The sequence below is a fragment of the Netta rufina genome (genome assembly GCF_964035555.1).
Source record: "Netta rufina genome assembly, chromosome: 7".
In the NCBI taxonomy this organism is placed as follows: Eukaryota; Metazoa; Chordata; class Aves; order Anseriformes; family Anatidae; genus Netta; species Netta rufina.
The window spans coordinates 23,929,808-23,948,498 of NC_140130.1; the positions used below are offsets into that span (position 1 = coordinate 23,929,808).

Here is an 18,691-nt window from a genome sequence, read left to right on the forward strand (position 1 = left end):
CAAAGTCTGCTTTTACAGGCTGTGAACATAAGCCATCATCCAAAAAAGGTGTCAAAAACGTATTTCTATTACTAACAAGAGTTAGCAAGAGCCAACAGATCTTGGGAGAGTTTTTTAAAACTTTTTATTTATTAAAATTCTCTAGATACAGATTAACTTTCTTGGTACAATATTTATTACAGGTTCATCTGCATAGGAACCGCAAGTGCTCTGAGAACTGGGTTGTAAAATTGGCTGGTTTTGCTGTAGATTTCATCTCCTTCTTGAAGAATGATTTTCTAACTTTTCATAGCTACCTCCCTCAGAGGACCAATGCAGTCTCATCAGTCTCACTCTAAAAGCCCTTTCCCCTCCAACCTTTGGTCATCTCCTCCTTTCTTTATTTTAATATTTTTTGAAATCTCCCATTCTGAGCTCTGCTGGCAAGTAGACCAAAATACTTCCACTACTCACTGCACCTTTTCCTCAGAGCTCTTGGCTTGCTCACTCCCAAACTTCTAATTCAACCATGCTACCCTCACCTTTCTGCACTGTGTCATGGTTTTCTTGGTCAGCTTTGCCTTTTAACTTCTTATTTTTCATTTCAGGAAAGGGAAAAAAAGATACAAAAAAAAAAAAAAAAAAAGCATGAAATAGACATTGCCAAAGTCAAAATGGCAGCATGAAGGAAGAATCCCACATTCTGTCTTGCGTTAACTTTTTAATCACATTTCTTCCCCCAAATATTAACTGAATGCAGCTCACTTGTTTAAAGAAAGGGCTGCTCAACGAATTCACTGCAGTGTTAAACTGATGGGAATTCACAGCATATATCTACACCACAGCCCGTAAGGGCACTCGTGTCTTTATGCTGTATACAATGCTTGCCAGGTGAGCCTCCAGCCAAAGCGACCTGGTTTTGCATCAAAAAAAGATTCAAAGTACTAGAGAGTTACCACGGAGCCATTTGGGTGATACAGCTCCAACTTCCCAACGTTTCTCATGGTTGCAATTTGTCCAGTCAGGTCTAAGTGCTTTGTCTACCTTCTGAAGCTACGCTCAGCACAGGAAGCATCATCCACCACGGGACTGTGGGGCAAATTTGGTTAACTTCCAACACATGGTGCATCCATTTCCATACAGCACTGCTGAAAAACCTAAATTGCCAATATACCAAAAGGTGCAAGTCTGAATGCGTCCTAACCTCCCATCCCCAATAAGCAAAAAAATATATATTTTTTTTCTAATAAAAGAATGCGAAATTACGGACCAGGCACTGCACATTTTAATATTTTGCTAGCAAGCATTGTGACCTTACGATAGCTAACACCCAAGAAAGAAGCCCAGGTCCTCCCAATCTGGCTACACCAATTTAAATGTGGTAACACAAATCCCTCCTGTAACATTTCAATTTACAAGCTCGCCGTTAGGTTCTGTAAGTACAAAATCACGCCGACTCCAAAGCCCCATTTTCTTGTAGCAATAGAACAAGGAGGTACGAAACGTCGCTGCAAATCTCACCGCCCTGGGTAAGGATGAAGAGTTGGACCTGCTATGGAGACCATCAAATGAAGTGGGTAGTCAAGCAATCAAAGAATGAAAGATAAAGGTGTAGATAGAAGCGCGTCTTCAGATACCTCGGGGCTAGCAAACGTTTTGTTCCTATAGGAAATTATACAGCTCTAGACCATCAGCTGGTGAGATCCACTATTTGCAGCTTTTCGCTCCAACATGAATGGCTTATTAAACCTACAACATATCTGTTTTAGTTAACTTCTTGGTGGAGAAGGGCCAGGAAAACAAAATGTACTTAAATGCTGATTTTTTTTTTCCAGGCTGAATGCCTTTCATCCAATAAGACATTCAAAGCAGTGACCCAGCAAATGGATTGAAAAAGCAATCTTCCGTCTCAGTGCCACATTATCATTCCTATTCAGTATTCTCGGTGAGATATCTCAATCAGCTGGATGTGTGTGTAAGTGACAGCGCAGCCCATTGCTGGGTTAATTAAACATTTGACTTTAACACCCTCCCCGTCATTAAGCAAATAAAAACAGATAATTCAAACTGCACTTCATCCACGGGGTACACAACATACATGTCAAAATTAAGAGAGTCCAAGGCCCTCAGGGAGTTCTACTCGGGGAGGTAATCAGTTTAAATCTTATCTGGTTTATCAATTATTCTATTGATTAAAGCAGGGTGATTATACAAAACTCCTTCTTGCCACATGGGATACATGTCAGCAAAGCAGGACAACACAGGGAGGCTCAAAAACGATTTGAAGAAAACACAGACAGATGAATAACCATCTATTAGTACATGCCAGCAATCCAGAGATGGAAAACCTGGCTCTTCTTTTTTAAGCAAGCCCTCCCAAATTAGAGCGCCGACATTGTTACTTCATCTGCTTTGAAATCAGATCTATACGTTGAAAGGGCAACCCTTCATTTTAAATGGACAAGTTCTTCCCCAGCATTTGAAACGCGTTTTATTGATACTGATCTTGGAACATAACAGACACCAAACAGAAGAAATTCCAGACTTTTAAAGGCATTGTACTTATCCATCAATGACTCTCAAAAAGCAGATGGAAAGGGTATTCTCGGTACTTGAATTCTCCTGCATGTATCCATGATATAGCCATAAGTAAAATGCTGCGTTTTAATGATTACAGGGTGACAGCTCATCTCAGACTTAAAAACCTCATGTTCTAAGGGTTTTGGAGATTTTCTGCCTTGCTTTGGAGGGCTGCAAAACATTAGCAACTGTGGGAGCTGCCATAACCGCGTTTTCCAAATCTTCACAAGCCCTTGTGCAAAATCCCACTACAGCAGTCCCCAGTGTGGCTTCTCTTGCATTCAGCCACAGTACACAAAGCAAATCCCAGTACTTTGCATTTTCTGCTCCTGGATGAAGAAAGGTTCAAAGGACCACCATTCCTCCTAGGTGTTTGAGCCCTCAGTTTATGAGCGCAGTCCCATCCTCACTATCTTCCCAGTAGTATTTTATTTCAAGTTTTACTGTCAGATCGTAAACTGGATCCTAACTTGGCCTGCTCAAGACCTTGCTTTACATACACGACCCAGGGACCATTTTAAAAATGAAGCGCTGCAGTCTAGGAAAAACCAACAATTGCAATTTATTTCTAAAAGTTCCCTCAAAGCAGAGGATTAGCAGTAGAAAAAAAGATCAGCCTTAAACCAGGGACCTTTTTCAAAATACTTAAGACTGGTAGCACAAATTATTTATTACTGATCTAATCACATCTCAATTTTTAACCAGGACAGAGGGTAGGAACCACAGTGGTCACACCTCTGATGAGCTGCAGGGCCCCAGCACTCTGCTTGCCAGCATTGTTGGAGCTGCAGTCACAGGAATTTTAAGAAATAAGGCCAGCTAACAAGAAGGCCTGAGGTATGTTCTTGCCCTTCACCTTCAGAAAGGGATTAGATGCCGCTCCATATTGGCACCGCATGTGCATCCAACCATCCTTCAGCCTCTTCTTCACGGCTCTCTTTTCTTCTTTGGAAGCAAACTAGAAGACTGCATTAGCATGCTGTATTTTACTCTCACCACTAGAAATACTGAGGGTGCTATTTGTAATTGTATTCTTTTAAGAGGTTTGTTCTCTGCAGCTGTTTTCTGCTTGCAGTGTATTTTGTGTAATCAGCACATCATCATAAATACATTGGCTGTTCCCCCGAGGGAAGCTGTCACTGTTTAATTTACAGAACAACCTGGCCAATGTGAATTCTAACACTACAGCACTATGGCAAGAAGTTACCACACTCGGAAAAACAGGTTTCTATGAATTTTTATATCAAGAGCTGGTCCCAGGACAATTTAGGTTCTAGAAATAGATTGTTTTTAAAAGCACTTTATACACTGGATGGAATGGATTCCTTCCCACTTACAGCTTCTTAAGGCAGCACTGAACTCCACCCCCACTTTATTTTGTAGGTGCCAACCCCAATCCCCACAACACAACCACCTTCACTTCTGAATTCTACCAAAAGAAGGCACTGCAGGTAGGTATCTTAAACTGTACACTTTTTTTTTTTTTTTAAATGAAGAACAACCCAAAAGATCAAGGTGTTAGCTGTCCTCATTTCAACAAGGAAACGTATTCTGTTGCAAGGTCAAATGTTATTACCTACATCAAAAGGTTGCTGCACAGTTTATTACTCTGAAGATGCCATAGAAGTGCAAAGCATATTGCTGAAAGACTAAAAACGTATGCAGCTTTATTGGCTGAACGAAGAGTTGCTTCCTTTGTTTGCTGGATATAAGGCTGTATTTTAAGAGAATAAATCACAAGCGTTGCTTTTTTTTTTTTTTGTAGAAGGTAGAAAAAAACCTGACAGCTGATCATACTATATGCGGCCACAATTTAGCAAATTCCACTATGGTGCCAAGTTACACTGGCAATCATTTAAGAACTAAACACGAACCCCAAGTAAACCTTTCGGCACGACATGAGTTACTTGGATATTTTATTTGCAATGTCTGCTAGAAGCAATCTGCCTGGCTATTTGGAAAGGGACCCAAGGAGGCTGACAACCTGATTATTTTATACATACATTGTACATATAAAATATGTAAGATATATTGATAAATGTCAAGGAGAACCAACTACAAATGTAAATAAATCAAACCCAATTTAATGGATAAAATTAGTTGGGAATTGTCCTCAAAAAGCAACACAACTATTTTGTACCAAACAAAAAGAAACCTGTTTTCCAGTTAAAGAGATTTCATTGAAACTGCAAATCCAGAAGTTCTGTGTATAGCAGCACTTTGCTGGTTCTCAGCAGTAATTAGAAGCCCAGTTAAACATCACCAGACACAGGGCAAGTATACGAGCATAATAAAGAATCACACACATCACAGAGTATTGTTTATGTATTTTGACAAGCACAGTCTAATTTTACTTAGTTTGCAGAGAATGCTAGTTAATTATTTTGGTCTATTTGAAAAGTAACAAAACCTAAGGAAAAACCATTAAAGTAAAATAAATAACATATTTTCTCACAAACTATACCAGAGAAAATGATCTACCAAACCAACAAAAAGCTGAGTGGGAATAGCTAAAATTTTATGGAAATAAAGTGATTGGGATCTCTAGGTAAGAAAGAATGTCTGACTATTTTTTGTGCACGAAATAAGTAGCAGTCAACAGAAAACCGAAGAAATAAAAAGAAACCCATCCCATGCAGTATAACAAAATACCTCTCTCTCCAAGCTAGGAATTAGATAGAAGCAAAGGTATTTTTATTAAGATTGAGCAAGTGTATTTTTCTCTGAGGATTTGGGTTTGCCCCCCTGGAATCTGCATGGAACCAGCATGATACCTGATTTCAGTGAAGAAATATTTAATTTTGTTCTCCCTATATATGCGTGCATTTAAAGTTCTGTAGGACTATCTCTGTATGTTGTGTTTTACAAGGGTCGTTGAATTCTGACCAGCACTGGCTTAAAGATTGGATGACAAAGTACTTTGTGCCTTCCCCAAATTCATGGGGAAATTCTGTATTTTTTTAATTAAAATTGTATTTGACATAACGGCTCCGTGGCAGTTCTGCAGAAATAAGCACAACTGATCTGGGACACCTGGCTGCCTCCGAAGCACTGCTCACAGAGTCCTCAAACCCTAAAGGATGCCCGTGGTGAGCACTTCACAGCCTGCTCCGTGCTAACTCCTTTAGGAACACACCAAAATATTTATTATTTCTGCTGGGGGACCGCAGCGGGCTGCACTGAATCCCTCCTTGCTCCTGCTGAAGCCAGACAGATTACGATCAGATCGGCGCCGATTACGATTAGATGGACACTTCTGGTATTTCCAGGAGGGGTGACTACAACGTTAATTGGGGATTTATTTAGGAAAAAAAAACGCCAGACGGGAGGCCGTGCAGTACCCGGCGGGGCCGGCGGGGAGCAGCACAGGCCGCGCCAGGCCTCACACATGCGCTGAGGCGGCGCCTCGCAAGCGCAGCCTGCTCCTAATTCAATTAGCGCAGGCTGCGGAAAAAAAAAGAAAAAAAAAAAAAAAAGAGTAATTCAATTAGCGCGTTGTGGAGCTCCGCAGTACCTCCAAGCAGATGTTCGCGATCCTTAGGAGCTGGAGCTGGGTTTAGAAGTACCTGGATGGCGGGCGGCAGGCAGCCTGCGCGCACCGCCCTGCCTCCTAACGAGGGACGGAGGAGAAAGGAGGGCTTGGTGGGCAGAGTTTGGTCCTGTTTTCCACAGCAATCGGCCAAAGTAATGGCAGTGCACTGAAGACCTTGCCCTCTCCTTCCCTGAAGAGCCCATGGTGCAGAAACTAGACCAGGGTGCAGGGGATTTTCAGTGGCTTAAGCCCTTAAGCAAAGGCAGCATCTCGCACTGAGTGCTCAGCACCTAACCTGAGGAATTAACAGAAAAAAGTGCAAAAGAATAAATGCCGTTCCCAACTGGTAAACTGTCATTTACTACACACCCCCAAAAGTCTCCACTTTGCCCCCTAAATGGGGGGAAGGCTCTGTGTTGCTGCTGCTGGAGCTGAGACCTCGCAGCTCCGTCCCGAGGCCAGGTGAGCTGTGTGCTTCCCAGCCCAGTGCTGCTGCCAGACATCAAGGTCACCAGATTTAAACCCTAAATAACTCTTTTTACCAAACCTTTTCTCTCTCCACAGGGCAGTGGCTTTACTTTCTTTAAAATCTAAGATCCCAGCCTCGGATAACCTCTCCTGGTCTTCCTAAAATTACGCCCCTGAATGAGGGCTGGAGCCAAGTGCAAAAATTGCGCAATTAAATTTGGCTTCGTTTCTGCTCCTTCTCTTATCCCCTCTCATGCCTTTATAATCGCTCCTGCCAGGTGGTAAGATGAGGAGAAACATGAGAAACCGACGCCGAACACCTCCAACAAGAAACTTTGCTTAAAAAACCAGGTGTCACATTGTGGCAGTTCAATATTTCATAGCCAATACAAGGAATGTGCAACAACACTGCAACTTTAAATCTTTGCCTCCCGTGTCAGTCTCTCTCCTCTCATTGTAATGCCAAAGGGAACAGCAATCAGAGTGGAGATGTTCAACGTGATAGAGGTCAGGACACCGGTGGATCAACGTACCAGAAACACGACCTTGTTTATTTTTTTCCCCAGTATTATTGTTTACAGGGTGCTTTGCTCATGTACCTTGTGGTTCTTAGCTAAAAGATGAAATTACAGCCCAGGATGAAGCGCTCAGGCACACATCCAATTTGTGTTTCCATCTCAGAAAACAAAAAGCTTCTGAGGCCCTCGGGCTGCCATTCAAACTTGGAGAGGCTGACATTTTTAACAGCATGAAGCAGAGACTGGCAGAGGGAATGATCTAATGCATTTCTGACTTGTCAATCAAAGATCTCACCTCTGCTGTCTTGTAAACAGTTGGGGGCCACCTAACTACGATCATAAACAGGGGAGAGCCTGCCGCCAGCCGGGGGGTGCTGCAGCCACAAGCTCTGGCTATTAGCCACCAAAATTACCATTCTGGTTTAGAGGCTCCCTGTAAACAGCCCACGGGCACATTTCACACAGCCGCTGGGAGAGCACGAGAGGGGGGAATACAAAGCAGCCTTGGGCGAGGGAGGCCACATCTTGAGGCTGGTGGGGTGTGTGGACGGGACACCCCATCTCTCTCCTCATTAAGGTACCCATCTCCACCTACCAGTGAAGGTCTTCCTCCAAATCCATCAAATTCATTTCTCACAAACGCATTTCTGAGCGTGCACAGCTTGCCCACCCCGCCAGACTTTGGCTTTAACCTCCTTGTAAGGCCATAAATAAAGTACTACTATTACTACTCACATCTACTCTGCATTTCTCAGCAGTAAAATGCCAACTTTTAAGGTAAGAGGCAAGGGCAATCTGAAGGAAACTAAGAATGACCATTTCTAACAATTAAAAAAAAATAGATGTAAAAATAATGTGAGAAACTAATTCATTTCTATCTCATGGGTGCAACATGCTTCCATTACACCAGACTGTTTACATCTTTGACACTCACCCTTCTCCAAAAGCGGTCTCTGTCCAAAGAAGAGGAGCAGTGTAAATCACACCCATACTGCAGAACCTTAAATACCCTGCAGTTTACTTCAATTTGACTGATGCAGCAGGATGCAGCCATTCTTTATGATCAAAGCCTTCACTTCAAGTAAGGCAAAATGTGAATTTCTGGCATTCCAGAGAAAAGCACTTCCATATTCATTCAACAAGAGGCGGCTACCTCCACCACAAGAAAGTCAATTCTCCTTTTCGATTACAAGAGCCCGTTAGAGAAGTAAGAGTTTCGGATCCAGCAAAATAAAGCTGATTAGACTACTTTTTGCTTTTTCACTGGTGCCTAGGCTCCAGACAAAAAAAAATAAAAAATAAAAATAATGCATGACTCTTGTCCCAAAACATTTACAACCTACAGTGGAGCCAATATTTGTAAGTAGTGTCAATTGGGTAAAAATGAAGAGATGATGGACTGCTCTCCGTGATTACCCTGATACATAACCTTTGGCAAGACTTTTAAATTGCTCCTTAAGAGTCTGCATTCACACAGTAGCCTACAGAAATAAATTAAAGGAAATATTATGGTCTTATGCAAACCTGAAAGGTTTAATGCAGTCATTTTCTTGGCATCGTTGATGGGTGTAACTGTAAATCAGAATTTTCAAAGAACTGTGACTATGAAAAATAACATAAGCTGAGCCCCGTAAGCATGCATGGAAAATATTTTAAAAGGGGGAAAGTAATTATCTTCAAATGAAAAATGTCATGAAAACAGGCACCTGTTGGCACATCTGGAAACTTCAGAAACATGGATTTCTAGGAAAAATATACTCTGCATAAGTTTATTTTTTATTATTCGGAGAATCTACTTGCAACCTAGCTTTCAGTTGTTTTGCAGAGTGACAGTACAGCATCCAAGACACCGAAAATGAAATGGCTGGCCTTTTTCTCTTTTTTTAAGCACCCTTTTTAACCCCCTCCCACAAAGCCTTATCAGAGTTCATGTTCCAATTTGCTGCCTTCTTTCACCATGATCTCTATGAAATTCAGTTACACAACAGACTATCAGTTGCCAAGCCCTGAGATAAAAGATGTTTAAAAAAACAACTGTTTCTAGCTCCTTAATCCCCCATTCCTGGGTTTAGCCTTAAAACCTTTCCCACTGTGCGAGGATTGCCAAATGGAGCTAAGGAACCAGAAGATCCTGTTTTCACAGAAGTGTCTCCGATAATAAAAACACACAAAGAAGAAAAATGAAGTTATCTGACATATTAACAGAATCATCTCTAAATCGACTATCTGCCAATGTTTCCCATGAGGAGTCAGCAGGGCTTTAACTGAGCTATTCAAAAAGAGCCTGTTTCCACATTTCTGTCTGAGCATCTGAAGGTAAGCATGTAAATAACTAGACAAATTCAGCAGTGACTAAGTAGCCTTCCAGATGGCACCTTCTCTTTTGCCACAAGCAAAGAACATTGATATGCTTCTCCAGTTACTTCAAGCTTGCTAGCGAAAAAAATAAAATAACTTAATATGAGGAAAATTTGCTGGGGTACAAAGAAGTCTTTAATGCTTTCCTGAAGATTCAATACCAAAGAAAGCATTACAGAACGATGAAATATTTCAATATCACAGCTTCAAGCAGGCTTCAAACCACTCCCATTTAGACTACTGCACTGGAAAATGCAGAAGCCATGCCTCCTGGAGGGGAGTTTTCTGCAGACCATGCAAGCTAATGGGGATCAAAGCCCATTGAAAAAAAATGGGCTGAAATATGGATGACTCATTGCTGCAGAAGCTGTTATCGGCATTTAGTTTCTCAATAGGCACTAAATGAATTCCTCGGCAGAGTCAGTGCTATGCAGACTACTGGTATACCATTTTAGATGGCAAGGGAGGCAGCCTTCCCCAATTCCCATAGTCACTAAATACCCATGGAAATGTTTTGCTAAATCTGCAGGAATGCAAACGTCAAAGTCCTGATCCACTTCCAAGAAGGCAATACATGGTAAATGGTTCAGCTTCTGACTCATTTGACCCCAAATATCAACGCAGCATATTAGCAGAAAAGTTACTGTACATAGCTATCATTATCGAGAACATCTTGAGCTAAAAGAGGCAAGTTCCCCTTCCCCTTTGTAATATACATTTAATGTGAGTAATCAAAAATAACTCAAGTAGAAAGAAGTCACAATCTGAGTTTATAAATTGCTTTCAATATACTGCTAAGGTTCTCTAAAACCTGAGCTTAAAGAGATCTGAGATTTATTCAACAGCAGAAAGCCCAAAAAATAAGGCTCATCCGATTTAGTCAAATTATGCAAATCAGGATTAAAAGTAGGATTCTAAATTCTGCCTGTTGTCTCCAGAGTCCTCTTAGACTAATAAAAAGTCTTCTTCCCCCTCCCCCATGGAAAGCTCCACTAAAAGCTTGCTGCTTTAGCAGAGGAGGCCTGGCAGGACACCTTCCAGAGTCCATCAGTGCTGGTGCTGGGTCAGCAAAAAGAGTTGCAGCAAAATGATGTAATACACTTAAGCCTCCCCTGAGACTGAGACGATTATTTCCACTGTACTCTCCTAGTCCTGGAAGCAGGCAGCCAAATTCAAAATTATCTTTGCACGTTATCCTTTAGAAGCGGGTAACGAACTCCCAACAAAATGATTCAGAATTTTTCAGGACAATTCTAGCCTATTCATTATGCCTGGTTTTGCAAGATGCTGGTGAATAAAACTCTCTGCCACAGGTTCAGTCAACAAATCCAGCAGTACAAACCTGGAAATAAACATTCATCCTACCAGGAACTCGAATGAGCGCACTCTCCAGAAATACTTCTAAGGTCCCCCAGTCACTGCAGTTCACACACAATCACCCAGAGAGAGCATCTGACAAGAACAGATCTCTGCAGTCCAGCCTCCTCTGGTCTCCTTTTTGTACCCGCTTGCCAGCATAAAATGCTTGCAATGATCTTGAGCTTTAGATTTCTAGACACTAAGCTACCAGCTGCTTCACCCACAGGAGAGTAACTCAATTTTGTAAGAGTCACTGGTCACCTAAAGCATCTGAACAAACCCTGTCCAGCAAAAAGCTGTCTCATGGCTGAGAAAAGCTGGACTAAAATTCAAAGGCCAAAGAAAACCAGGTTCCTTTACTTGCCATTTGACTGACAGCTTACTCGTACAAAAATTTTCTATAATCAAAGTGTCCAGACTATTGCTAACAAACTTGAAGGAAACAAAAGCTGGCATCAGTTATCACTGTGGCAATGAACCCACCCCCTCAGTCCTCCAAATGGCACACAGAAAATTTCGATAGGAAGGGAATCACTGGATGAACAGCCAGATTGGAGACTGTGTGATGGGTACTGGTTGCCAAATATAATTAAGTGCTGTATTTTTGACACAACTGAAAGCCAATGGAAAAAGATGATGGTACCAAGCCAATTTAGACAAAATAATTGTATTAAATCAAAGAAATGGAAATGCCCCAGTACTGAGCCACCCTGAATCTACGCAAGATGGGTTTAAATACTGGAGGAGCTCTGAATGACAAAGGAGAGGCATACAGTATGGAGCAGGATAAATGAAGGTAAAGCAAACGAAGTAAAGAAGCAGATGCACACATACATGGGTGGAGAGAAAAAGGAGGAGCGTGGAGAGACAGAAAGTACCTGGAAAGCTGGGAGTGCGCCAGTCCCTGGGTTATACAGGCATCGCAGCGAGGGCATGCTGTCCGCCAGGCTGGAGCAGCCCAGCCACAGAGATCTGGGCATAGAGCACTGCAGAGAAAGGACAACTATGAGATGGGACTGTATGAGACAGGATGGCACAGATTACAGGAACTTTCAAGGCTTAGCCAAATGGCATCAACACGACTGCAACTGGCCTTAAAGACTGAGACATCTTTAAGAGAACACAAACTGCTGGTGACACTTTCCTTTCGAGAAGGCTTTACGGATGTCAGAGTAGCAAGAAAAAGGCATCATGGATCAGGAAAGTAATTTTTTGATCAGCTTTCTACACCAATGTGCGAGTTTTTTCACTAAAAAAAAGTTCCCTTCCAATTAAACAGACCTCTTCCCCATGCATAGCACATTCCAGGCACAAAACAGCACAAAGCAAGCAATTCTGCAAGGGAAGCAGAAAAGCAAATGACAACTTTAAATGGAATACTGGCAGGGAAAGAACAGGCTTTTTGTACATTGGGGTTTAGAAGGAAAAACCTGCAGGTCAAGGTGAACAGGAACTTGGTGACACTTTATAGGATTTTGTGTTTCTGCTTGCCTTGTTATTCATGAAATAAAATACGATTATTACAACAAAAATTCTGATCATCGAAAGCACAAATACAAAAAAAAAGAAAAAAAGGAGCCAAAGCAGCCGGTCAAGGAAAATACTAACCATTTTGTAGAGTTAAAGCCATTACTTCCTGAAATACAGGGAGTTGCTTGTTCATTTTAAATCGCTACTGCTAAATCTAGGGATGCATTATGACAGCTATTGCTTTTACCAGCCAGAGAATTTTTGATGCCATAAGCACTGCTGCATTTGTCTAATTACCGGTAAGGCAGGGAAAAACAAGTACATTGTAAATGGGCAGCTAGCTATGAAAACTGGAGGATGTGACAGATGAGATGCTAGAGGTTTCAAACCCTTGCACTCTTCCTTTTTGCAACCCTCCAGTCTTTTTTTTTTCTTCCCATCCCCCTTAAAAAGGGGAGAAATCTGAGTGGAAAGGGCAGCTGGAATGGGTATGAAATGACAGCTGCCTTTTGAGCCACCATTTCTTGCTGCTCGTAAGAGGGTTGGAAAATCTTGCACTAGATTACTACGTAGGAGCAACAAAACCCATCTCTGAGCAGAAAGGTGATGGTCAACATTCATAATTCGGCAGTGCGTAGACAGCCAGAGAGAGATTAACCCTGTCTATCACCACATTCTTTGGTTTATTCTGTCGCAATTTATGCTGCTGTTCCAGAAATAGTATTAAAAGATTACTGGGGTACAGAACCTATACAAGTGTGTTTTCTGGAAGTTTAAGGTACCTTAAAATAAATTCCCCACCTCATTTTCTCTCTTAAAACCTCTTCATCTTACAAAGACATGGGAACTCAAGAACATGAGTACTTTGTAGTATTAATCCTCACATGAGATAATGCCCTTCCTGAAGACAAAAACTTAGAGCCACAGTATTGTAACAGGCACCAGAACTGAGCCATGCTTCCCTGTCTGCCACCCTAGCCTTCCAGGAGACACTCACTCCCACATACCAACACCTTCCAAATGCCAGCAATCTTTTCTTTGCAGTGTCACGTGTATGGCTCCAGCTATCAAAGCTGTTGTAATGGTAAGCCTTAGAAAAAAATAAGTGTACATCTACAGTTTACTTTTTATCCAATTTGATATTTACTTCAATCAAAGCTGGCTGTCAACACTCTCCAAGAACATCACAGTAACAAAGGAGATTAAGGGCAACGTGGTATCCCTGATGACATAAAGCAAATTTACTCGGAAAGCATCAGCTGTTTACCGTTAGCCATCCTAAGATTCAGGACATGATACAAATAAAAGAAAAAAAAAAAAAAAGACAATAACTATCCTATGTTTTCGTGTGTGCATGAAGACTTGTTAGCAAAGTCTTGCCGCAGCCTTAGTTCCTCTTCCCTGGCTGTCCCGTTCCTTGGGCTCACTCAATATTTCATCCTGCAATGATGAACTAGATGAAGACCTGATTGCCAATAAAGTAGGTTTGGCAAAATAAAAGAGGTCATTTTAAATATATGTACTGAGCAAAGCACAGAAAGAGAAGCAGGAAAAAGGAGGGCCACTCTGTCAGCAGCAATGCTCACTCATGTTGCCTCAAAGTTGATGTGAGAGGTGGCTCCAGTCAGATGGAGACACTACAAGCAGCAGCTTGGGCTCTCCATTGTGCCAGGGCAATTACAATGCTATGTTCCTCTAAAATTGCCACCAGAAAGGAGAACATTGAGGGTCTTTTCTGCCCTGCACCTGCAGAGGACACTGGTACTCACTCATGTGCCCTCACTGCTTAGTATTATTCCAGAACTAGGAAGTACACAGTAAACAATTACCAACACCTCAGGTGACTTCTGAATCTGCTCCGGTATGTACCAAAATTCACATTACTGATACAGTTCTGTTACCCAGCTTAAAAAAAAAAGTGAAGATGCACACACACTGGGAGAAAATGTCATTGCTGTACTTGCCTGTTACCTATTGAAGGAAGCAGAGACTCTAAATTACTGCTGCTGACTGAAAGAGGCTTATTCACAAGCATGAACAAAAGGCCCCAGGTGCTTCAATAGAAACAGCTTGTGTGTAAATCAGATGAGTGACCCAACAGAACAACTTCATTTACAGCCTGATCTCAGAAAATCTCAACAGCCTCTGTCCCCAGCCACCGAGCAAGCCACGTGTCAAATGCTCACTTTTGTACTGTCAGCTCCACAAACGAGGGACCGGCCTCTGTGCTCTCTGCTTGAAAGCTGACTGACAAAATCCTCTCCTGAACTCCCAGTCAATCCGCATCGATTCTTCAAAACAAAGATACAGAGGCACCGAGGTTGGACCACGGCCAAATGGGAACGCTGATACTGCTTGCTAAGTACTGGGCCGGGGTGCAGCAGCCTCTCCACCTTCCTTTCTCCCGATTGCATTAAGGCTGCGGGTGTCTGCGCGCCTTCCTGACCCGGTGGTGCAAAGCTTTTAATTTATAACAGCTAAGCATCTTTAGGAGACAATAAGTAGCATTAGATAAGGAATTATTTGATGAAATACACATTTCTTTCGCCGCGAACTCCGTTCCCTGAACTCTGAAATATGTTTTCCCACTGCAGAAACGCAGAGAACAGAGTTGGAAGCAAGTTCAGCATCCTCCTGACAGAGGCTGGTACCAGCTGCTCCACCGGTGATTAAATGGGCTCGCCTTGCTTTGAATTCAAATAGGCTGAGCTGAGTGGGCAGTGGCACCCAGCTGAAGGGAAGCCGTATTTTAACCTACCCAACTCTTCTTGTAACTCTACTGCAGGAACATTTTGGACTACATCAGATGTTTTGCCACTAATAGCTTACCCTCTATTCCAATTATTTGATGTCCTGAAGACAAATCTGGGTACACATCCATTGGCTAAACTTTTGCCACTGCTAAAAATTTGTGATTTACTTTATTTCCTATTGCGTTACAGGATTATACGCTGCAATTTCAGGCTGCTTTTTGATCAAATTTGTTCTCTTCTGGTCCTTCGGCAAATACAATATACTACAGGTAACTAACACAGTTTTAGTAAATTATGTTACAGGTCAGAAATGTATCACCTTCTCCTCCAAAACTAACTGGTTCTACATGAGGAGAAAAAAAAACTGCAGTTGTTGAACCACCACACTTTCCAACTATAGTGCACAGAAGGTGTGAAAATACAAATGCACTGTACTGAGCTCACTGTAAGCAACAACAAAAGCTGAACACTAGTTTAAGGATATTTTCCTTATAAACACTTTGGAGATCTTAATTAAAAGTAGTATAGCATGAATGCCTTTAATTGTGCCCCTTTTTTCCATACTAAAGGGCAATAACCTACCTGAACCCTGCACTCAGCCCTGTGATAACCTGTGCATGTAAAATGCCTTTGATGTACAGGCAACATAACATACATTTGTGCACACCATAACAAGTCAGTGGCAAAGCCAAAAAGGAAACCCTTTTTTTTTTTCCCCAATTGCTAATTTTGGTCAACTATACAAAAGACTAACTTCAGCTGCTAACCATATCTATCTCAATCCTTTCCTAGTTGAGAATTATTCCTCTTCTAGCACACTGTCCAGTGCTTCATGTAGTTCAGCTCTTGAGATAAACCAATATTAATTTCTTCTTCTCCTGGGAGATGGGGATTAAGATCCTGTTCACCCAATAATTTCATTAAGGAGCACAAGTAGAATGTGACGTGTCGACAAGAGAAGATGAAGAGTTTAAAAACAGAGAAAAGGGGCTTTAGCTGTTTAGTCATAAGCGATGAGACTGATCATAAGCGATGGAATTGGAAAGGGTTGTACAAAGAGAAACAGAAACAGAAACAGGGCACAATTTGTAAATATACTAAAATCGGGACCAGAGGCAAAGAGAAGTACTGGAAATTCTACCACGCAAACTGCAGCAAATAAAATAAAGGGAAACTTGAAAACATAATAAAACTTGATACAGCAGGCCTGAGTGATGAGACAGGTCTTTCCACATCTCATCTCTTGAAAAGTCAAATACGGGATGGCTGGGAAGTACAATTCTCCTTGAAGAAGTCTCTTTCAGAGCACTGCTTCCTGCATGCCTTTTGTAGGAAGTACGCCTTGGGAATTTTGATCTTTTACAATGCTTTATCAAATAAATGCTAAGATGTTACTAGGATCCTTAATATTCATGATTAGAACACAACACAAAAAGCAGGAGGACAAACCCCAAACCCTTCATGCCCACTCAGTTCCTCTTGGACTTTTTTTGGCCACATATTTAACTAAGCCAGTGCCAATAATACAACACACAGCACTTTCACACTGTGTCTGATGTGCACTATTCCTGTCACTGCAGAATGCAATACATCATATAAAATATATTAGATAAGGCAGCTGCTATTTACATTGCAAATGTTGGTGTCACGAAACTTAATCCCAGAAATTTGCTTCTTGCTTAGAAGTGATTTGGGTTTATTTCTTTGGTCTAGTTTTCATCCTTTTGACCTCTCATATATACAGAAAGGTTAATATACATCTTGTATTTTTTTTCCTCTCTGCTGTTCAGATAGGTATTGCCTTTGATTAAATACATGACATAGATATAAAGAAAAGAAATCCCTGGTGCAATCTGCATGCTTTCACAATTAAAAATCTGTCAAATATATTTCATTTTTTAGCATCAGTAGCACTTGATCTTGTTGGGTTTTTAACTGTGAAAAAGTTGTATGATACAGCCTCAAAAAAATCCACAAAAATGGAACAAGAATTATTTTTAGTAGTTCTTTGTGGGGCTTTATTTTTTCTTTCTTTCCCCCCCTATCCGAACTGTGGATACAAGGCATGCTAAATACGTAATTACATGAGAGAGCCACCCAGCTTTCAGAGGAGCCATTTCAGTGAATTGTGTAAATAATATGCCTTTAAAAACCCTCAACATATGAATACAGATTTACCATTTATGGAGCAGTTATATACCTGAGAGACAAAAATACCCATTTAAAAAAAAAAATCCTGCCTAATTATGAACTTACCAAAGAGACTAGCGTGGCTCAGAGCAAATTAATACTTTTATAAGTTTCTCCAAAAGTTTGTCTTTTTTTTCATTTGAAAATATATATTAGAAAAAGCTTTTAAATCTGTAAGTCTTAATTAAACCAAAACCTAGAGTTAGAATTTACACCTCCTTATACTCCAGACCCCTGGTTCTCTGCATCTAAAATAATGCTGACTTTTTTCATCGCTGACTTCTTGGCTGGTTTTCCACAGTAAGATTAAGTTATAAAATAAAGAGGAAACTACAGCACTCCTCAGAGTGTGACCACGAGAAGGATCTCCCAGGGTTCAACCAGCCCACAAGCTGTCAGCTCCTCCAGCTGGTACGTACTGCACCAGAATTGTGAAGGGCAACACTCTGTTGCTGTCAAAACCAGCACTTTTCACAATTTCTCAGCTTCTATTGTGTTCAGGCATTTAGGTCACACATATGGCAACTATCAGAAGTTGTTTGTTGCTGTTTTGCTGTAAGAAAAGTCATCGAGCTACCTTACTCAGGGACCTCAAAGCATTTTCACCATCTACAAAACAAGCAACCCAACTCCTCACTATTGGAGAGCAGAGAATATGTTCCTAGCTCCTGCAGAGCTCTTCAGGACAATCAGGTCTCACAAATCAGATGTAGAAACATGGTAGTAGGTTTCAAGCCCAGCACTCTTCCTCTATTCCAAGCATAGGAGGTGCTGGGCTTCTTACACCCACGTTGATGACTGAATTCAGTGCAGAGGTTTCCCCACTCACCCTAAGGCTCGTGGGCTCAGTGCATTCTGCAAGCTCTGCTGTGCACAAACAGCTCAAACCACTGGAAATGATTTCTTTTCCCTTAGCCTCCCACTTTTCATATAATTGCTCCGTAAATTTTCCTGAACACACATATTATGCAAACTCTTCTCTAATCTTCTGGTAACTCCCTAGCTTACAGTAACTTTTTACAAGAGATTCCAGTTCACTAACTGCTCTTAAATATCAAAGATAAGGTACGTAGACAAGGGATTACATATTCAGGCTATCCAAATATTTTCTTACCTGAACTGGATCCGGGAGGATCAGATCACAGCTTTTAGGTAAATGTTTGTGAAGAAATGTTTTCTTCAAAGAGTGGTTACTGGAGTTGTTGGAGCTCTGGGATTCAAGATCAACAGAACTTACGTGCCCCAGAAAGGAGCCAACTTCCCAGCTATAAGGTGTATGAGATCCTCACTTGCCAAGTGCTAGAGGGAACTCATGTAGATCATATCTGAACTAGACAATACTAATGTCTCCATAATTACAGCTCTTTAATCTGGGAAGCTGATTTATCTAAAGCAGTGCACCTGCAGAGCATTGCTTCAGATGCCATTCCCGTCCTTAAGGAGTGTAACAAGTACATGTAGAGACTTGTGCATGCTTCTTTAAG

General features: G+C 41.4%; 1 protein-coding gene across 5 annotated transcripts in view; it reads right to left on the minus strand.

Moving 5' to 3' along the window:
* Positions 1 to 18,691, minus strand: part of BTRC (beta-transducin repeat containing E3 ubiquitin protein ligase) — a 118,920-nt gene that overhangs the window by 79,258 nt on the left and 20,971 nt on the right. For 4 of the 5 annotated variants that reach the window (XR_014618623.1, XM_084290386.1, XM_084290385.1 and 1 more), the window contains exon 2: positions 11,673 to 11,780. The exons of the other annotated variant lie outside the window; for it this stretch is intronic. Coding sequence is in view for 3 of the 4 variants with exons in the window: in XM_084290386.1 (XP_084146512.1) it covers positions 11,673 to 11,780 (108 nt within the window). In the remaining variant the exon portion in view is untranslated. The remainder of the gene's footprint in view (positions 1 to 11,672; positions 11,781 to 18,691) is intronic. 5 annotated transcript variants of the gene reach the window in all.